Source organism: Heteronotia binoei, chromosome 7 (genome assembly GCF_032191835.1).
Source record: "Heteronotia binoei isolate CCM8104 ecotype False Entrance Well chromosome 7, APGP_CSIRO_Hbin_v1, whole genome shotgun sequence".
NCBI classification, from domain to species: Eukaryota; Metazoa; Chordata; class Lepidosauria; order Squamata; family Gekkonidae; genus Heteronotia; species Heteronotia binoei.
The window spans coordinates 11,593,833-11,616,797 of record NC_083229.1 but is presented as its reverse complement, the minus strand read 5'-3'; the positions used below and the strand labels follow the sequence as shown (position 1 = coordinate 11,616,797).

General features: G+C 44.0%; 1 protein-coding gene across 1 annotated transcript in view; it reads right to left on the bottom strand.

Annotated features, from left to right (window-relative positions):
* Positions 1–22,965, bottom strand: part of TRAPPC9 (trafficking protein particle complex subunit 9) — a 567,308-nt gene that overhangs the window by 464,384 nt on the left and 79,959 nt on the right. Inside the window, 2 exon segments of the mRNA XM_060243197.1 lie at positions 2,394–2,518; positions 19,902–20,054. Coding sequence (XP_060099180.1) covers positions 2,394–2,518; positions 19,902–20,054 — 278 coding nt within the window.

Sequence of the window (22,965 nt, the reverse complement as noted above, 5' to 3'; positions counted from 1 at the left end):
TAAATGTGATATTATTTATGCATGCAATTCCTACGCTTGTTCAGTACGAAAACAGTTGCATTTGCTTATTTCCAGCAATGGATGAAAATGAGTTGAGTCCCATGTGCATTTTTAGAAATAGTTTAATACAAATTAGGACTCACAAAGAATCACAGCTCAAGGGAGGAGGCAATCAGAAAATTCCAAGACACCAGCCAAAATCTCTTCTTCAGGGTCTCAGGAGCATTCTTCCTCCCCACCCCTCACCCCCTTAACTGACATAAAGATACTCTCAATACTGTATATTCCTGGTGTATATGCAGACTTCACCCAGACAGGGTTTCTCTTGCAGGGGTAGGGTGTAATATTTACTAAGACAGACAGATAGATGGATAGACAGATGGAAGATGGTTGAAAGATTGATAGACAGGACAGATAGATGATTAGATAGATGATTAGATAAACTGACAGACGATTAGAGAGAGATGATCAGATGGATAGGAGATGATGATGATGAAGAAGATAGATAGATAGATAGATAGATAGATAGATAGATAGATAGATAGATAGATAGATGATAGATAGATAGATAGATAGATAGATAGATAGATAGATAGATAGATAGATAGATAGATAGATAGATGATAGATAGATGATAGATAGATGATAGATAGATGATAGATAGATAGATAGATAGATAGATAGATAGATAGATAGATAGATAGATAGATAGATAGATAGATAGATAGATAGATAGATAGATAGATAGATAGATAGATATGGCCTCTCCAGTATATACAGAGCTCTAAACTTTGTCTGTAGATGGGCCACTTTTGCCATTTTTGATTATTAGCACGCAAGGGCAAACCACTCTACTATTAGATGTAGCAGATCAAATACTAGGCTTTATTAGGTTGTTGTGAGATTTGGGGGTCTTGTTATGTGATGTTTCAATTATGTAGCAGTCTGAATAGGAAAGACTAGTCTGAGCTTGTTAGAATTTGGAAGCTAAACTGGGTTGGCCATGGTCAGCACACAGATGGGAGGCCACCAAGAAAGACCAGGGTTGTTATGGAGAGGAAAGCTATGGAAAACACGCTCTGGTCATCTCTTGCTTTGAAAGCCTCATGAACAGTTCCCGTAAGTCAGTTGGGACATCGTGTCAAGATATTATATTGGGTTGCTAGGTGACTTGGGCACTTTCAATGTTATGTGGTGTTTTCATTATGTACTGTAAGTCACCTCCCAACACGGGCAAAAAGCTTTAATAATGAATAAATAACTGCACTTTGATACTCTGCATTCTAGATTTCTGCTAAGGGTCCCAGCAACCTACTCTTTACTCCACAGTAATCCTTTCTCTCTCTTAAAGGTTCTTGACTAAGGCAGACATTAAAACATCTTCTCCAAGCCACTCTGGCTTAGGAAAAAACAGCACAGAACATGATTTGCTTGCAGAAAGTTCCAAGTTCAGTCTCCAGCAACACATAAACACATGAAGGTGCCTTATACTGAATCAGACCCTCAGTCCATCAAAGTCAGTACAGTCTATTCAGATGAGCAATGGCTCTCCAAGTCTCAGCCCAAATCACATTACCTACTGCCTGGTCCTTTGAACTGGAGATGCCAGGAATTGAACCTGGGACCTTCTGCATGCCAAGCAGATGCTCTACCAGAGCCCCTCCCCTAAGTCTAAAGAATTCAAGGAAAGCAAGATTGGTAAAGACCTCCACTCAAGGTTTTGAAAAATCACTGAAGTCTAAACAATACTGAAGGAGATGTTCCAGCAGCTCAACAATAAAAAGTGAATTCATATAACTAATCCAAAACCAACATACCCTTTCATTTATAAGATGTACCGCCCACTGCAACTCAGCATTTGAGGCACTTTCAAAAAAATAAAGGCACACGATAATAAAGACTTTAATGCAATTCATATGCAGATTACAAAATGCACAGACACATCATCTACACAGAGGTGTTTGAGCTTGGTAATCTTGTAAAAAATGCATTAAGCTATCATAACAAAGTCTGAGTATCATAACAAAGTTTGAGTCCAGTGGCACCTTTTATTCAAAGCTGTCGGGTGGACATACATTTCTTCAGACTCAAAGTTCTATTCACGGTATAAGCGTCTGAGCGCAGACATATTTCTTGTTCTGCTGCTTCAGACCAACACGGCTACCCACTTGGAATCGTATCTTTAAGCTATCGTATCGTATTTATATATAATTGTTAAAAGGCAAAGTAAATCTACCCTTGGATCAGGTCCTCTGGAAAGTTAAACAAAGGAGAAACAAAAGCCACAAGTATTCGTTCAACCACCTAATTGGCACGGCATAACAACCTCCTGTCCATTACAGAACATTCAATGTAGCGTCTAAAAATCACCAATTGTGATGTCGCTTGCTTACCTTTACATTACTGAAGTCACCAGCTTTAGTTGTTTCCGGTGGATTTATAGGCTTGTTTTCTACTCGTGGTTTTATCACTTGTCGAAATGGACTGGAAAGTGGAATGCCACTCACGCTAATTCCATCTGAAAAATGAAGGAAAAAGCCAATGTTTATTTGGGGGGGTTCTAGCTGTGCAAGTTGGGAAAAGGTTTTAGCACTATGGGTAGAGCACATGCTTTGCATACAGATGATCTGGATTTCAATCCCTGGCATCTCCAGTGAGGGGGAGGACTTTTAGGTTTAGCATCCCAGATACCTGTTTTACCAAGAGGGATGTTCTTAACTTGGGGTTTTACAGTGAGCCTGCAGGTCTGTCCTAGCTTAATATGGCTATACTAACCCACAGCAACCTCCCAAAACCCCAAGTCAAGAACATTCCTCTTGGTCAGACCTGCGAGCTCACTATAAGACAATTGTGTTATGTTCATATATGTTTGTTTGTGCAGGAATATCTAAAGATATAGTTTCTTTCTTCATGTCATTTTTAACAGAGCAAAAATAAAGTCTATTTTTCTAGCACAACACAAATGTGAATGGTGTAGCCATGCTGAACTATTGCGGCAACCTCAAAAGGGGGTACCCATGGCACTTCAAAGACTTGATTTATTGATGTATATCAGCCATGGGGTCCCGAAGAGTGCCATAGTACCCATCAACCCCTTTCCTGGCCCACACCCAGCATTTTTAGAAAGTGGGCAGAGCCAGATGGGGTTTTGCCCAGTAGAGCTTCTGATTGGCTGTGGAGGTTTATTTTTAAAAATGCTGCTTCACCACAGTGCAAGGTTCAAAGGGTTGCCAATCCCCTGTCGGGGGCAGGGGATCCCTGGTTTGGAGCCCCTCCCTATGATTCAGGGCTATCAGAAAGCAGGGGGAGAATTGCTGCTGGGCACTCTGTTATACCCTATGGAAACCGGTCCCCATAGGGTATAATGGAGAATCAATCTGTGGCCTTATGGGGGCTGTTGTTTGTTTGTTTTTTAAGGTAGAGACACCAAATTTTCAGCATAGCTGCTGGTGCCTTTCTTCAATGAAAGGCCCAAGTTTCAAAAAGACTAGACCAGGGGGGTCTAATTCTATGAGCTTCCAAAGGAGGTGTACCCACCAGTGGAGGGAAGGCATTCAAAAGGAATGCAGTCTCTTTAAATGCGACAGCTAGAACTCACTTTGGAATTCACTTGCGCTTCTTCCCTCTTCCGGATAAGAACATAAGAACATAAGAGAAGCCATGTTGGATCAGGCCAATGGCCCATCCAGTCCAACACTCTGTGTCACACAGTGGCCAAAAAAAATTTATATATATATATATACACACACACACACACACTGTGGCTAATAGCCACTGATGGACCTCTGCTCCATATTTTTATCTAACCCCCTCTTGAAGGTGGCCATGCTTGTGGCCGCCACCACCTCCTGTGGCAGTGAATTCCACATGTTAACCACCCTTTGGGTGAAGAAGTACTTCCTTTTATCCATTTTAACCTGTCTGCTCAGCAATTTCATCGAATGCCCACGAGTTCTTGTATTGTAAGAAAGGGAGAAAAGTACCTCTTTCTCTACTTTCTCCATCCCATGCATTATCCTCCTGGTAAGTCCCCCACCAGCTTGTCTACCTCACCTGGCAACTCTATCACTGCATGACTGAAGGTAAGCTGTGTGTATACCAACAAACATTTCGAAATAGTACATTCATTTGAAAAGGCATCCTTTTAAACAGAGATTCTGAGTTTCACATAGCCCCACTACCTGATATTCTGTGGTTGGCTCCATCACCTGCAGCAGCTATTTTGTGGTTGTCCCACAACCTTGTGTCAGGGTCGCAAAGCTGCTTGAAGGATCAAAAAGGCTGGGGACCCTGATATGAGCTTTTGAGAGCTATGGCCCATGTTGTCAGATTTATACCCACAGAATTCACAAAAGTGTATCATTCAATAAACCTATTAGGCTTCAGTGTACCACGAGATTCGTTTTTGTGTATAGTATATTGCAAAACACAAGATTTAACAAAGGATATTTTTAAATGTTGCAAACCAAAGTGTAGTAATCAACCTAGTGTGCTACATAAGTTGCATTATAACCTTTGGGGAGAAATTTTATTAAGCTGAGTTAAACGCAAAATATCATGTAACCCTCCCACAACACTGAAATGACTCATATATAAACTTCAATTTAATGCATCCAAAGAGTAAAAAAATTGTAATTTGAAACCCAGTGCTTCATCATCCAGACAATATTTACTGCGTTAAAAGGTTACCTATTAAAAGAGCTACCTGAACTAACTGAAATTTTCTTCAAATGCTATCAACACCTGAAATGAAATTGCTAGATTAAAAAAAAAAAGGGGGGGTGGAGAAGAATCAAAGTTACATAGCTATAATGATTACCTGAGTGATAGAATAATCCATATTTTCTAAGGAAAAGACATGAACAGTCTATAGAAATATTAATCCATCTTCTTCAGAAAGATACAGCTCTAGATTCTTAAGGCAAGAAACCTAGTTATATACTTAGCTTTGGGCTAGCTTTTTTTTCTAAAAATCTCATTTATATCCATCTTTCTCCCCAAGGGGACCCCAGTAACATCATTCACATCTTGCCCATTTTGTCCTCGCAGTCCTGTGAGGTAGGTTAGGCTGAATTCTGTGTGACTAGCCCAAGGTCAGCCACCAAGACATGAGTGGAGATTCAAACCTGAGTCTTCCAAGCCCTTGCCATGCCCTCTAACCACTACACTAGTTCTTAGTGGAAACAGGTACATGTAAATTAGCTACCAGGCCTTTGATATGAAGCCAGGTGTGCCCTTACCCTGGGTCACTGCCTTGCTGAAGATTTGACACTATTGTTTTGACACTATTTTTGACAGCACATGGGAACTATTATTCATCGACATGAAGGGCTTTTTTGTAGCAGGAACGCCTTTTGATATTAGGCCACACCCCCATAATGTAGCCAATCCTCCAAAAGCTTACAGGATTCTTATTACAGGGCCTACTGTAAGCTATTGGAGGATTGGCTACATCAGGGGTGCGTGGCCTAATATGCAAAGGAGTTCCTGCTACCCAAAAAAAAAATAAAAATAAAAGCCCTGATCAAAAACATAATACAAGGCAGAATAGGGACCTTGTCTCTGTAAAGTGCTTTGTATACTGAGGTTGCTAAATAAGTATTCAGAGGCAATTTCCTAATGCAGTTGGACAGCATTAAGAGAACTGCAGAGGGAAAGGTTCTTTGGATGGGTTTTGACAAGAACGAAATGAAACAAAGTGCAGTGAGTGCTGGATTGAACCTGATTTCTAAAAGTTTGTTTGAGAACATCCCAGATCTGTTAGATTCAACAAGATTGGGGGAGAGTGTCAAAGCTCCATTTGCCACTTATGAAAATACCCTCAAAACCTTGTTGGTCTCTATGATGCTCTGAACTTGAATCTAGCTCTCCCACTGCAGTCAGTGTGTGAGGACTCAGATTTCTTTGATGGAGAGTTACCTTGCACCTAGCCCTCACCTGCTAATTGAACAGCCAGCAGCTGGCCTTGAGCCAGAAGGGGAAAGACAGGTTGCTTACCTGTAATGCCCCTGTATAAATTGATGGTGCGGTCTCATTTGGAGTACTGTGTGCAGTTCTGGTCGCCACACCTCAAAAAGGATATTATAGCATTGGAGAAAGTACAGAAAAGGGCAACTAGAATGATTAAAGGGCTGGAACACTTTCCTTATGAAGAAAGGTTGAAACGCTTGAGGCTCTTTAGCTTGGAGAAACGTCGACTGCGGGGTGACATGATAGAGGTTTACAAGATAATGCATGGGATGGAGAAAGTAGAGAAAGAAGTACTTTTCTCCCTTTCTCACAATACAAGAACTCGTGGGCATTCGATGAAATTGCTGAGCAGACAGGTTAAAACGGATAAAAGGAAGTACTTCTTCACCCAAAGGGTGATTAACATGTGGAATTCACTGCCACAGGAGGTGGTGGCGGCCACAAGCATAGCCACCTTCAAGAGTGAGTTAGATAAAGATATGGAGCAGAGGTCCATCAGTGGCTATTAGCCATAGTGTTTATGTGTGTGTGTGTGTGTGTGTATATATATATATATATATAATTATTATTATTTTTGGGGCCACTGTGTGACACAGAATATTGGACTGGATGGGCCATTGGCCTGATCTAACATGACTTCTCATGGGATAGAGCGCCTGCACCGATCCCCGAATCGGTACCTAAAAAAAACGGGATTTTTTCACGTTCGGCACCAGCGGGCATGCGCAGGCATCCCAATACGCATGCTCATCAGAGCCAGAGCGCAACGATCCCGCCAGTTCCTTCCTGACCGCTGGAAGCCCCTACTGGAGGGAGACCGTGAGCAGTGGGGAAGGAGGGCGGGTAGTGTGAATGCACAGATGACCACTCGAAGATCTACAGTTACAGGTAAGCAACCTGTCTATCTTCTTCGTGGTCTCTGTGCTTCACACTCATGGGAGATTAGCAAGCAAGACATACCTGGAGGCGGGAAGACGGTCAATCAGAAGAAACAGCTTGCAGCACCGCAGCTCCCAGACGAGTCCTCTGCTGAGCATGCACATCCAGAGCGTAGTGCTTCATGAAAGCATGCGGAGAGGACCAGGTGGCAGCCTTGCACACGTCCGTCAGGGAAACGCCTTTCAGGAATGCCACCGATGTCGCCATTGCTCTTGTAGAGTGTCCACGAATGGGCCCAGGCAACGGCTTCTTTTCCAACAAATAGCACAGCTTAATAGTCTCAGTGAGCCACTTTGAAAGCCGCTGTGATGAAATTCTGGAGCCCAACTTAAGAGCAGCATAAGAAACAAAAAGATGCTGGTCCTTACGAAAACTCTTGGAGCGACTCAAATAAAACAATAAGGCACGCTTAACGTCCAAATCATGCCACCTACGTTCCTCATCCAAGGAAGGTGCAGGATAAAAAGTAGGCATTAGGGTTTGTAGAATCTTTCAGGCTCAAGTGCCATGTTCTACTGGAGAAAATTTTCCTTCCAGACATTTCATTCTCAGCTGCGGAGAACATCCTCAGTGGCGTTGCAGCCGGAGCAGGCGCTCAGACCTTCTTGGCTGCTGTGCATTGAGTGAGGCCAGGGCTGCTGGAGAGCTGCTATTTCTAGGCTGGAGGGGGTGTGGTGAGAGGGCAATTGGTTTGTGGATGTGCCCAATGTTTGGTGGGGCTTCCTGGAAGGGTGGTGATAAGGAAACTGGCTGTGGAATGTGACCATTGTTCTGTTTTGATTGCTGGGAGGGTTGGAAGGGGTGTGAAGATAAGGAAGATGGTTGTTGATTGTGCTGATTGTTCTCTGGAATGTGCTGGTTGTTCTGTGACTTTCTGCAATTTGTAGTCTGTAGGGTGTTTTGCAGAGCTGGATACCAAGAATGGTGGATGGAAATGCCTTGGTATCCAGCTCTGCAGGCTGGAAGGAATGAACGAAGGCAGATAGTTGAAAAAGCGGGGGCGGTGATGCGTGCTACCAGAAAGTCAAAGGCCCTGCTTTTGCAGGCAAGCACCCTTGGATTTGCCAGTGGTCTAAGTTGAAGTGTACCGGTTTCTGTTATTCCCCCTGTATGGTGACCTACTCTCAGGTTGGGCAGAGCGAGGTCTCCACTGTTGTTCTAGGGAGAATTTTTGGTATGGCTTCTTGGACCAGGATTTATACCACTGTTTCGGTTTAGCAGCCCTAGAAGAAGCCGGGACACCCAGGTTCCTGGAGGTCTTTATGCTCTTATCCATCTCCTGAAGAGCATTGCCCGTGGTAGAGCTGAAGAGACCTTTGCCCTCGAAGGGCAGATCTTCAACGAAGGCCCTGGTGTCCTGCTGAAGAGCCGTCGATCTGAGCCAGGAGTGGCAGCGGAGGCAGACAGCAGATGTGATGGTTTTTGCTGACACATCCACCTTATGCTTTGCTGCTGCCAGTTGTTGCTCGGCTACAGCAAAGCCTTCTTTCTGCAGCTTCTTAGCAGCAGACATCTTCTCCTCGCTCAGGGAAGACAGGAGAGGGGTGAGTTGCTCCCACACAGAATATTGGTATCTAGCCATGCACGCAGCATAGTTAGATACCTTTACCCCCAACGCTCCAGCGGAATAAAATTTTCTCCCCACATTGTCCAGCTTCTTTCCCTCCTTGTCCGGCAGGGAGGAGTGAGTCTTGCATGCCTTAGATGAGGAGGATACAACCACTGAGTTTGGCTTAGGGTGAGTGAATAGGAATTCGGCACCAGCCTCTTGGATGCCTACCTAAAGGACCGCCTCTCCCCGTATGTACCCCGGAGAGCACTGAGATCTGGTTCCCAGAACTTACTAACAATCCCTGGGCCAAGAGAAGTTAGGTTGAAGGCCACTAGGGAGCAGGCCTTCTCGGTGATAGCCCCTCGTTGGTGGAACGATCTACCAGAGATGGTGCGAGCCCTGCGGGACCTGAACCAATTCCGCAGGGCTTGCAAAACATTTCTCTTTCAGTTGGCATTTGAGACAACATGTGGTAATTGAATTGATATAGAACCGGATCAACGAATGAACAGATATTTAGCCATCCTAAATACATCTGGATTACATCATTCTAGCACCTACCTTAATATATCTTATTATATTTTATTTGTTTTTATGTATTTTAAATAACTATTTGTAATTAATGTCAAATTATTATGTTTTATGAATCATGGGACTCCCATGTCTGTTATACTGTCCAATAAGAATCATGGGATTCCCGTGCCTGTTAGCCGCCCTGAGCCCGCCTGGCGGGGAGGGCGGGATATAAAAATAAAATATTATTATTATTATTATTATTATTATTATTATTATTATATCTGTGGTCCAATCTTCTGAAAGACACAGGTGTAGAAGCTGGCTTCGCCCAGGGCTCCTTCACTGCCTGTAAGATGACCTTCGTAACAGGCAAGGCAACCGCCGTCGACGTGCCCCGCTACATAATGTCGAATATGGTGTCGTCTACGACTGGCTGCGGTTGTGTCACCGGGAGAGAGGGGGAGTGTGCCATCCTCTTCACCAGGTCCCCATACAACTTCAGATCCTTTGAGGGAGATATGGGAAGATCCTCAGCAGTATGCGACACTGGCGAAGGCTCCAAAGCTCTGTCCAGATCATCGGTACCGACCTCGGAGTCCGACAATGAAGACTCCCTCCTCATTGAGTGTTCGGAAAGTACCGGCGTCGAAGCTCTCACAGGTGACCGAATCGATATCAACGACCGAGCCTGGACTTCTTCCACCATCACGCCACGTCTCTCAGGTGGGATCGACACCGATGCCGATGGACGTCGCCTAGAGTGCTGCGAAATCCTTGACATATGAGATGCCTCAGACTGTTGATCCCACTCAGCAAACTCACGAGGGGGGTATCATTGGTATGGAGGGTACAGGTAGGCGTAGGGAGAAGGCCACTGGCGCTGATCCCACGGTGGAAGCAGTGGGAAACGACGAGCTATAGTAGTTGGTTCTAGCTCTCTCCGTCCCCTCGTCTGCTCAAGCGATGCTGACGGCTCAATCAGTACCGAAGCTTCTACCTCCGAAATGGAGCCGCTGTCACTCCGACGACACAATCCCGATGAGTGGGAACGTTGGGTCAGGTCAATCTCGTGTTCCGATGCCGACAAGCGCAACAGCTGCGAAGCACTGCCTCTCGACACTGAAGGGCTGCGACGCAGAGACGCCAAGATCTTCCTGGGTGGAGCGACCTGTGTCGATGCCGGAGCAGCTTGAGAAGGAGAAGGAGTGCGGGACGATCTTTTCTTCCGCTTCTCCTTGGATTTCGCCTTCTTAGGTAGGGATGATCGGGTCGCCGAGTCATCCTGATGCTTCTTGGCCGGAGTATCCACTGACCTTTCAGAGGGCCATTTTGTGGACCAACCTCGCTCAACTGGCATATCGGTCTGAATCGGCGATGTATCGGCCGATGTGACCGTCTGGGCCACGGATTCTCCCATCGGTACCGATGGGCCTGATGCCATCTTCGGAGGATGAAGTGCCGATTCCACCAGAGCGGCCGAAAGTCTCGCTGTACTCCGGCGAGCATGCGTGAAAAAATCCCGGGTTTTTTAGGTACCATTTGGGGATTGGCGCAGGCGCTCTATCCCATGAGTGTGAAGCACAGAGACCACGAAGAAGATGAACAAGAAATCACATTGGCAGCTGATCAGGAGTCATGGCCTACAGCTGAAACTGAGCCAAGTAAGCAAGTCTTCAGAAGCCACTCCCAGCCCACCTAGATCAGCAACACCCTTGCGGTGCCGATGCTGTCAGAGGCGCTTAGAGTTGCAAAGAGAGGAGGAGAAGTGCCTGTTGTCAGCTGAAGAGATGAATGAGTAGCTTTGGGATGACTGCAAAAAATTGGTTGGGAGTTTAGCTCATCAAGACTTGGCTAAAAATTCAGCCTGGAGAAGAAGCAGGTTGTGGATGCAACAAGTACACCTTGCTACTACCTCTGCAACCTTGAATAGAACCTGACGGCTCAATTTTCTGGAACCTCTGACCCTTGACTGTACTTGCTGTCTGGAACTCCTTGACCCTAGATTGGACTTTGGCAAGCCTGCTCTCTGGATTCCCTGATTTTTGGACTGGGCTGCAAACTTGCCTGTAACCTGCCCTGCTGAACCCCAGCTCTTGCCTCCTGGGGAAGCTGCACTAGTATGCTCACTATAGATCATTATACTCCCTGAAACTATCCCACATTTGGGTTTACCACCATTCATCTTGATCAGCTCCAGTCACTGAGGCGCAAAGAGACAAGGAGGAGTGGGTCAACTGGTACATGCGAGGGGACTTGGCATGCAAGCCTTTTGTCTGCTTGCATAATTCTAACTCTATGACACCAAATGTTGCACCTTCATCCTTAAGAGAACTAAAACAAACAAACAAACCAGGCTTTACATTGACTTCAAGGAAACAGAAGGGGGTAACTCTGTTTAGGGCTGCACCCTTAGCCGTGCATCAGCATTTGTTTACTAGTGGGGTTCCCAGGACTCCCTTGGCCACCAGTGGGGGATGAGAGGGGGTTGGGTTGCCAGATCCAGGTTGGGAAATTCCTGGAGATTTGGAGATGGAGCCTGGGACCTCAATGAGGTACAATGCCATGGAGTCCACTCTCAGTTTTTTTTCTCCAGGGAAACTGACCTCAGTAGTCTGAAGATGAGGTGTAATTCCAGGGGATCCTCCACTCCTATCTAAAGGCTGGCATCCCTATTAACTCAGAAGTAGCGTGGCGGAGGGTGGGGGGGGAAGGATTCTGCTAGTCTTTCTCATCACATAGCACTTTTCAAGTGCCAAAGTCCACCCATGTGTGTCAGCACCGTTTTCCATACAAGCGCTCTGCTGTTATCCAATAACTATCTTGGGCCTGCAAATACAGCTGGTACAGAATGCTGCAGCCAGAACATACAGATGGAGGAGTCATAGGAACCATACCATTCCAGTCTTTTTCCCATCTACACTGGCTCCCAATTTGCTTCCGGGACAATTCAGGGTGCTGGTATTGTCCTTTAAAGCCCTATGTGTCTTAAGAGTCAGTACACCGTAAGAACTGCCTTGTCTCATATTAACCTATCCCCTCGTATGAACCTATCTGCATACCCCAGTCATCTTCAGAGGTGCTGCTTCTATAGTCCCCGCCATGTGAGGCTAGGCAGGGAGAAAGCCAAAGAAAGGGCATTTTCCATTGTAGCACTGACAATCTGCAACTTTCTCCTGGGAGAGATTCATCTGTCTCCCTGTGTTATCATCTTTCATCAGCAGGTGAAGACTCTTTCTTTTTCATTCAGGATACCCTCAGTAAGCTCTTACTGGCTCTCCTGCCTGAATCTACACAAAAGCTTATACCTAGGATTAAACGTTGTTGGTCTTAAAGGTTGCAACTGGACTCAACCTTTTCTTTTGCGTCAGACCAACATGGCTAACCACCTGAATATATATATATTACTGTACTGATAAATATTTTGTGTATGCATTCAAAATGCAGTTCCAATGTTTAAATGCTTTGATGTCTGATGCCTTGTGGATGGACCCTGCTTGGGTGAGAAGGTGGCACAGCAATGTTTTAAGTAAATAAATACAGTTAGCTTTTTCCCCTTCCTTTCCAAATATACGTTTTGCTTCTCTAGCAGTTCAAACACTAAGCCATGATCCATTCAGCTGGGCAGTCAAATTATTACATTGCTTTGTTTGCACAGGCAAATGTTAGTATAGTTATTAGTATAATTTAAATTCTATAAAATGAGCAGTGGCCTTTTTTTTTTTAAAGAAGGCTTGCATTTTCCCCCTCCCTCCTTGGAATGCGGTGGGCTCTTCTTCTTCAGAGGTTTTTAAGCAGAGGCTAGATGGCCATCTGGTAGCATTGCTGATTCAGTGAATTCAGGCAGATCATGTGAGAGAGGGCAGGAAGGGATCAGCCAGCACTTGGCTCTTGTGGCCCTTTGTTATATACCTGAGTAATGCCAATCACCACCTTGGGTCAGGAAGGAATTTTGTTCCAGGCCAGAACGGCTCAGGGATCCTGATGCTTTTTAGCCTAGAGAAGGGGTCACTGGAAGAGTAGGGGTGGATTTCCTGCAGGAATGTTATGGACTCTGGCCAGGAGCTCCACAGGCCTGCAGAAGTTCCAAAAGAACCAACGTAAGAGATTTGGATTTACTTATGAGGAGAACTTTAATAACCCATCAGAGTTATCAAAACAGATGCAGGCTAGCCTTCAATCTGTTGGCCTCGAGACATGAACACACACAGCAAAGCTTAGCCAAATCATGGAGCGTAACTAAAACCACACACCTTATACCTTAAAATGATAGTTGCAAGTCAAAGAATGATTAATTAAGCTTTCCAAAAAACTTGGGAGGAGCCAGGCCATCTTGCACCTGGCTTCCAGTGCAGGGGTAGAAACAACTCAAGCCTTGAAGATAAGGCTTTGTGAAAAAGCATGAGATTGAGAAAGTTCCCCTGAGAGCAGCTAATGCTGTCCTCCCTCAGGACTTTGGGCAACTAAGCTCCAACATGTAAGAACGTAAGAGAAGCCATGCTGGATCAGGCCAATGGCCCATCCAGTCCAACACGCTGTCACGCAGAGGCCAAAAAAACAGGTGCCATCAGGAGGTCCACCAATGGGGCCAGGACACCAGAAGCCCTCCCACTGTTGCCCCTCCAAGCACCAAGAATACAGAGCATCACTTGCCCATGTAGCGAAGATGAAGTCACCTGGGCCAATGCAAAGGGTAGGACTAGATGACTCTTAGGGTCCCTTCCTGCTCTATGTGTACTTTCAAATCCCATGTACTAAAAGAAATGGCTACCTTGTGAATGGCTATTGCCCTGCAATGAAACTGTACCTGCTCTCTTCAATTGTACAGGGACACATGATGAGGGGTTTTTTGCTGCTACCACAGGTAAAGTACTAGCAAACACAAGTAGCTTTAATTTTGTGACCCCCTGAACTGTCCCTATGAGAAGCCTGCACCATCTTGTGACATTCCTCCATCCTAAGTATTTATTATCTTGGACGGTTGCCGTAGAAGAAAGATCATTTCTGCTGATGCTCAGTGAAGCAAACCCTCTTGGGATATCTTTACTAATGCTTGCCTAAAATTAAATAATTGATAACATGAATTGCAAAACCAACAATATTATGTACTTAATACTGTGAGAGTTAATTAAAGTATGAAATCATTAGGCCTTTATCAATTTTTAACATGATTTCGGCCCAAATAATTTTTTTGCAGCATCAACAGAACTCGTTATTGTAACTTCTAAATAAGTTACATACACAGTACTTTCTGCTGTATTATTAAAACTGTCATATTCATGAGATGCTGCGCAATACCAATTTTCAATTACGTTCTGGGAAATGGGGTGGGGGGGGTGGGAACAGGGCTCTCCTCCTTCTCCTGCACGTTCCCTTCTTTTCTCCTGCACTTTCCCTTCTTTCACTGAGATACAGAAATAGGCTGCTGAACAGGAATAACTTCTCAAACCACTTTTAGACAAATTTTAGCAAAATAAACCAGCTGCGCATATCATGTTTTTTTCCATGGAAGATATTAGAAGATATACATCACGGAGGAATAAGATTCCATCCCAGTAGCCCCTGAAAAATCAACAAGATTTTCCAGGGTATAAGCCAGGGGTGGCCAAATTTGCTTAATGCAAAAGCCACATCAAAAAAAATGTCAGATATTTGAAGCAGGGAGGGAAGGGAGGGAGAGGTAGAAAGAAAGCAACTTTAACTTCAAATGCATCCTCCAAGCTGCCAGCTGGCTTGGCTTGGAGAAGTGATTTAAAGAGACAAATGCCACCTCCAAGTCAGCTGATGAACTGGTGGGGGCTTTGAGAGAGACGCAATATGTTTGAAAGAGCCACATGTGGCTCCTGAGCCAGTTTGGCCACCCCTGGTATAAGCGTTCAAGAGTCAAAGTTCCTGTCATCAGATCAGTGTTTGAGAAGGGAAGCTTTGACTCACTTATGCCCTGGAAAATCTTGTTGGTCTTTAAGGAGCTACTGGGCGCAAGTCTCTCTCTTCTACTGCAGACCTACACAATTACCCACCTGAAACTATTGACATATATCACCATCACCAAAAAATGCAAAATTCAAAAGATGGCACACAAACATTCCCCATAACATTTCATTGAATCTATGTTCAGCAATCTAATCTTATGCTTCAAACCAAAACACAACTGCTGTGTACTGACAGGTGCCAACCAGGAAGTGAAAGGTCAGCCTGTACTAGAGAGCCTGCATGGTAGAGTAATTAGAATGGGATCTGGGACACCCAGGTTTGAATTACCACATGGGCCATTTATTCCTCCCATATGATGAGGCAGATGAGCCAAGCAGCCTTTCACTCTTTTCCCCTTCCCCCTCCTTCTTCCCAAAGCGGGGAGGAGAGAGGAGGAACCTCATCAGTGGAGGAGCTTGGCTCTGTAGCTCTGCTGTATGAAAATCCCCTTTGCCCAGTTCCCTTGACCGACTGCATGGGAGAGGTACAAAGAAAGCACCAGCAATATTTTATTCCAAGGTATGAGCTTTTAGCCTTGCAAAAGTGTGTGTTTGGCTTGTTATACAACTTGTGGGTGCAAATGGGTTTGCCTCCTCCTTTCTCATTATATTTCATGCCCTCATGATCCAGTCTTTCTCAGCAGGAAAGTGTGTGAACTATTTAGAAGAGGAAAAACATCAATCCATGATTAGGCTGAGAATGTGTCCAGACCAAGTTTACCTAGCATATTTCCTTTGATTTTTCTTTCACATTTTCCTTTGATGTCCTTTGATTGGGAATTTTGAACTTAGACTTCTCAGATAGTAAGCTGATACTGACCACTATACATGGCTGTCTATTCTTGCACTGCCTCACAGGAGTTGCAGTGATCTCTCTGGGGAAGACTACAGTTTTGTAGACAAACACAGAGCCCTAAGTCTGTGTCATGGTACTTTCACATGTTCTTGACCAGCACATGAAGCAACTTATGTACAAAAGTTCACAGTCTCAACCACTTCATGTTTTCCTCTGGGTCTTAGGCTCAAAGTATTGCCCAAGGGATTTCTGTAATGAATTCAATAAATCAAAAGTAAGTTTGCAACGTACAGATACACACCTGAACAGCATACTAAAGATTGCTGCAGCACAGACATTGTCTTCAGTTTTTGATGTAATAATTCAGAGCAGGCGGCGTCAGTTATCAGAGATTGTACAACAAAATATTGCAAGCATGCTAATGTTTTAAGTATGTTTTAAGTAAAAATATATATTTAATTGTGTTTGTCTGTGCCCTTTATAAAGTTTGTCTCCACTATCTGTCATTACATTTTATGACACACATGGTCTGGCCCAAAAAGTTCTCATTTCTGTCAGATCTGTCCCTCATAGCAAATGAGTTCAACACCCCAGCCCTACAGCAATCCATCCCAGGACAAGTGCTGTGCCTGAAGTAGACTGGATTGCACCACAGTTTTTAAAATAACTGGGATGACAACAAACACATTTCTTACTGATTTTGTAATTTTATCAGATGTTAGGAATAACCAAATTCCTCAGAAATGTGGTGCTGGAGAAAAGGCACAGTGTGACCTACCAAAAAAAATAAATAAGCAGGTTCTACATCAAATGCAGTCTGAACTCTCTCTGGGAGTTAAAATGGCTAAACCAGGGGTGGCCAAACTGGGGCTTGGGAGCCACATGTGGCTCTTTCACACATATTGTGTTGCTCTTGAAGCCCCCACTTCCCTGTTGGCCAGTTTAGAGAAGGCATTTCTCTCTTTAAATTACTCATCCAAGCCAGCTGGCCTCTTGGAGTATGCATTTAAAGTTAAAGTTGCTTTCTTTCCACCTCTCCTCCCTCCCTCATTCTTCCCTCCTTTGTGGCTCTCAAACATCTGACGCTCACGTCTTGCAGCTCTCAAACATCTGACGTTTATTCTATGCGGCTCTTACTTTAAGCAAGTTTGGCCACCCCTGGGCTAAACGGAGACTATCAGAGTTTGGTTTCATTAGGAGAAGAGAAGAATCAATGGAAAAGAAAATAACATCAGGAAAAGCTGAAAGCAGCAGGAAAAGAGGAAGACCCGACATGAGGTGGATGGACTCCATCTAGGAAGCCATGGCCCTCAGTTTGTAAGACTTGAGCAAGGCTGTTAATGATAGGACATTTTGGAGGATGCTAATTCATAGGGTCACCATAAGACGGAAGCGACCTGACAGCGCTCAACACACTGTGATAAGAAAAGAGGACGTAGCTGAACTCTCCTACGATATCACATCCATACAGTTGATATTGCTTTATCATGGATCAGTCTGGTGAAATTCACCTTGCTGGTACTCTACACTGCCACTGCCCAAATCCATACAACAGACTGTCAAGATCACAAATTCAGCTTACCAGATCTGACAATGTGTTGGTTCTCAAAATGCATTGCATTGAGGGAATGGATGAAATTAGGCTTTTTAGCCATTGATACTGGAGTTTTGTGATTTGAACTTGCTGTAATGCACTGGCTGAAACCTTGGGAAGTGGCAGGCTATAAATCAAATATATAGTCTGCTGTGAGACAAACACGCCCACCCTGGAGACATTCCTGTGTTAATGAATTCCCTTCCTCACAGTGAGTCATCTTTGTCCACACTGAAATGTCATGAAAGAGTTTTCAAATTGCTTCAGAATCACTCTGTATATGATGCCATCTTCAAATGTGGACAAGGAGCTTCTAATTGTTTTTAAATTGAGGGTTTGTTTTTACCCAAGAGACCAAAGCAGATATTGATGAGGAATCCGGCTTGACAGGCTTTCTTAAAAAGTGTGATTTCCTTCCCAAATCTATGCTGATTTTCAATTAAGCAGTTAGACTGCTCATTTGTGTTCAGTTTTTTTGCACTAAGGTTCTGCTGTGCGTCCTTGAATAAGTCTCTTCTCATTTTGACTTGCACTGCTCAAAATATTTATGCCTGCTAAAAAGGTAAACGTAGTCCCCTGTGCAAGCACCAAGTCGTTACAGACCCATGGGGTGATGTCACATCACAACATTTTCTTGGCAGAATTTTACAGAGTGCTTTGCCATTGCCTTCCCCAGTCGTCTACACTTTACCCCCAGCAAGCCGGGTACTCATTTTATTAACCTCAGAAGGATGGAAGGCTGAGTCAACCTTGAGCCAGCTACCTGAACCCAGCTTCCACCAGAATCAAACTTGGGTCATGAGCAGAGCTTGGACTGCAGTACTGCAGCTTACCACTCTGTGCCATGGGGCTCCTATTTATGCCTGCTAACATGCCTTATCTGCATGGTACAACCAATTTTGATGTATTGTGAAGGAGAGGGGACAGAAGGCCTTGACCCCTGTATGAACTCAGAAAGTATATAAATCTCATGAGAACTCTTTTTCTGTTTTAATTAGATTCTGCCTAGATCAGGGGTCTCCAATGTGACGCTGTGGGCACCATGCTCACCAAAACCTTTATTTGGAGTACTGTGTACCATTCTGGTCACCACACCTCAAAAAAGATATTATAGCGTTGGAAAAAGTGCAGAAAAGGGCAACTAGGATGATTAAAGGGTTGGAACACTTTCCCTATGAAGAAAGGTTAAAGCACTTGGGGCTCTTTAGCTTGGAGAAACGTCGACTGAGGGGTGACATGATAGAGGTTTACAAGATTATGCATGGGATGGAGAAGATGGAGAATACTTTTCTCCCTTTCTCACAATACAAGAACTCGTGGGTATTCAGTAAAATCACTGAGCAGTAGGGTTACAATGGATAAAATGAAGTATTTCTTCACCCAAAAGTGACTAACACATGGAATTCACTGCCACAGGAGGTGGTGGCAGCTACAAGAATGGACGGCTTCAAGAGGGGATTGGATAAACATATGGAACAGAGGTCCATCAGTGGCTATTAGCCACAGCTTATCATTGGAACTCTCTGTCTGGGGCAAGTGATGCTCTGTATTCTTGGTGTTGGTGGGGGGGGGGCAACAGGGGGAGGGCTTCTAGTATCCTGGCCCCACTGGTGGACCTCCTGATGGCACCTGGGGTTTTTTGCCACTGTGTGACAAGAGTGTTGGACTGGATGGGCCATTTGCCTGATCCAACATGGCTTCTCTTATGTTCTTGGTGACCATTCCCCCAGAGGTTTTGGAAATGGCAAAGCCGGGTGGGCCTTGTGTTCAGCCAGGGCTAGCAGGTAGGAGCCTGGGCTTTGAGGACGAAATGGGGCAGATGAAAGGGGCCACGCAGCCTCGCTCAGATCCCCTGGAGGGACCCAGCCGTGCAGGCGGCTTGGGGTGGCAAAAACCCCAGCACCACCCCATGTCCAGCAGGACTTATGACTGGCCACTGGAGATCTGATTGCTGGAGCAGATTTTTAATACAATTTTTTTAAAAAAAATATTTAAAGCTGCAGTTGCAACCAAAGCATAAGGATCTCTGCAAGTAAGCTGTTTGTATACAAGGAAACACTTTTAAACAATATGCTCATTTTAAAAGGAATCCCGTTAGAGAGAGGTTCTGCCTGAAATGCTGAAGGATTACTAGTAGTGTTATACATGATCTCACTCCCTGATGTTGTGCAGTTGGCTCCACCTCCTGCAATAGTTGTGCCTACTCCCCTGTCTTGGAATTCCAAATATGCCTGCAGGCTCAGAAAGGTTCAGGACCCCTAACCTAAATGGAGATGATGATATGACAGAAGTTGTAACAGTCCATTCCTGCTAAACCCACCAGTGTGAGATTTGTTAAGCTTAGTCTCTATCAAACATTACATTCAGGAACAACGGAGACACAAGTAGATTCAAATCAGCCACTAGTTCTTCTGCTGTTATGTTGATGCTTGTCCCTTGGGGGACTGTATGATAACAGTGGTGCTCCACCTCTTCAATTTTGGAAGACAATTCACTGAGCCCGACAGCAGTGCTCACCCAAAAGAAAAGTACAGCTCTTCATCTCAGACAGGAGCCAAAACTCACCATCACTGAGGTCCTGAAGGAGATTTTCCTGGCAGGAGAAATCAAGTTTCACTTTGATGTTTACAGTAAACGTAGCAACTTCCCCTGGTTTCAGGGGGAACTGGGAAAGCGTATCTTCTAGGTTCCAACTCAGAAAATCACCAAACACCTTTCCTGTATCAAAATCAATATTTACAGGTCACAATGCAAGTTGAAATAAATTGACAGCTATGTGTCACAGTATAAAACAATCTGGCATCCAAGATGGCTCCTACTGAATGGAGTCCCGCCCCCCCCCCCCCCCCCCGCCGCCAATTTGGGGTATAAAATATTGATTTATACCATGTTTCAGGGTTTCTCCACGACTGAAGGGAATGAATGCCTTAGAATGTTTACCATAAAATATTTCCATGTACTGCAAAAATAAGGTCTGAAAAGATGATTATTTTTCCCATCACATCACAACTAGCATGAAAGCTGAGCTCTCAGTTGTGGGAAATGTGCTACAAATCTAACTGTGATAAGAACATAAGAACATAAGAGAAGCCATGTTGGATCAGGCCAAAGTTAAACGTGGTTGTGCTGGTCTTTTGGGGCAACTCTCTATTTATACAAACGGTGAAATCAGTAACGTTATGCAATAATCACCTTCAATCACCTTCACCTTCAGCCCTTCACACAAACTCAGAAATTTTCAGCTGAGCCACAAACCTCACCCTTGTAGCACTTCTCTGCTCTGGGATAGCTCTATGAAATGATAGTGAATTAGATCTGGGATGCAAATATCCCCAATACACAGTCACCAAAATACCTGCTTGTTCTAACCCAGAAGAAATCATTAGAAAAATGCCATAGCAGTATAAAAAGTTGTATGTTTCTAAGCACCTCTTTTGGGCTTGATTGTGGGCTTATCCATTTGGGAGTCATGTAACTAATACTGACTGTATCTGTTAGCGATAACTGTTTGAGTATACTTTAGCTGCACATGATTAGTCTGCAGCCATTTAATTCAACAAGAACAAGGATGATCACTTCCATAGAGCATAACAATTACTCTAGAACCCTTTTCCATTGATGGCAATGTAGCAGCAAATAATCAAAAATCCCCTGGAAGCAGAACATCCATTAAATCCCTCTCATTGGCTTGACTAAGCATGACTATCTCCTGCCTTTGTTGTAATTGCTTATTTTTGTTGCAATTTGTTGTATTATTACAGAAAAAATTCTTAAAATAAAATTAAAAGCATGAATGGACTTACCCAAAGGAAAAAAAAAAATCAAAACCCAGTATTTGATCGTTACGATCACAAAAACAGTTTATTTTTTTATTCTATACAGACCGCACCTTTTATTCCAAAATTAGCACTGGACATTTAAATCAAGAGAGGAAAATGAATTTAAAACACACACGCATACACAAAGAAAAGATTTTTAAAATCACAACTTGGACTGCTATCTAAATCTACTCAGTGGGGATTTCTCCCAAAGTGTTCTTAGGACTGAACTGATCAATTCTACTAAAGTTAGTAGCCTCTAAGAGTCCCGTGGCACAGAGTGTTAAAGCTGCAGTACTGCAGTCCTAAGCTCTGCTCACGACCTGAGTTCGATTCCCAGCGATAGCTGGGTTTTCAAGTAGCTAGCTTGAGGTTGACTCAGCCTTCCATCCTTCCGAGGTCGGTAAAATGAGTACCCAGCTTGCTGGGAGGAAAGTGTAGATGACTGGGGAAGGCAATGGCAAACCACCCCGTAAAAAAGTCTATCGTGAAAACGTGAAAGCAACGTCACCCCAGAGTCGGAAACGGCTGGTGCTTGCATAGGGAACCTTTCCTTTCCTAGTAGCCTCTGGATATATTATTATACTACATTATCTGAAGCTTCTGATTTAATGGCTTGTGTTTCAATACTGTGGTTTGTAACTGCAAGGCTAAGCCCTGAGCGGGACTTTGAAGAGGCAGCACAGAAATGTTCTAAATAAATAAATATCCCCCCCCCCTCCCACTGGTGCCCTGGTTGTTTCTCTCCACTTCTTGGGGTGGGGGGAAGGAGAATTGTAACAATCAGGAAAGGAGACAAGTTGGATATTGCAAGATTACCAGGAAGGCAGAATCTATGCCCAGGTGAACATAAAAGAAGCCATGTTGGATCAGGCCAATGGCCCATCCAATCCAACACTCTTGTGTCACACAGTGGCCAAAAAACCCAAGTGCCATCAGGAGGTCCATCAGTGGGGCCAGGACACTAGAAGCCCTCCCACTGTGCCCCCTCAAGAACCAAGAATAAAGAGCAGCACTGCCCCAGACAGAGTTCTATCAGTATGCTGTGGCAAATAGGTGCCATAAACAACAACAAATTGGAGGCAAGAGAAACAGCAACAAGATTATTAAAGGTTGTTGATGGGGAAGAGAAATCAAAAAGAAAAAGGCACTAATACTGGTTATTTAAAAAAAAAAGCCATCCCAGTCAAACTATTTCCTACTTTATTTTAGCCATAAGAGCATCTTGGGAGCAATTTAGAGGGGAAAAAATTAAGCCTCTGTCAGAGCTGGACTTTACACCATCAGAACAGCCAGATGTGCAAAGAGTTCTACCATCAAGTGAAACCCTTTTTTGTACCTGCTCAAACTCCGGATTGTATGAGCGGTTCCAACGAAACTGTTCAAATATAAACAAATATATATTTTTTTCATCTGAAGCTTGTGCAGCAGAGTTGAGCTTTCCTGTAAGAGCCAGCTAGAGATGCATTATTTATTACTAGAGCGCAGCCAAATATTGCCTTCATTATCGGAAATAAATTACAAGCATTTTCTATTCCAAGAAATGTTTCCCCAAGACACAAACATATCAAAATATAGACCAGATTCTGACGTCTTGTTCTTTGGAGGTGACAGAACAAAGACAATGACATATTTCTGGCCTAATGACCAAAATCTTTTTTTTTTTATGCTAACATGGGCTCCAATTAGAAAAGGTTAATTTTGATGGAGTTCTCTTTTAATAAAATGGGACTCTACTTAGTTAAAACTAAGGTTCGTCGCATTGTTGTATGTCATACCACAAAACATATATTTGTGGCATGCTCCAACTA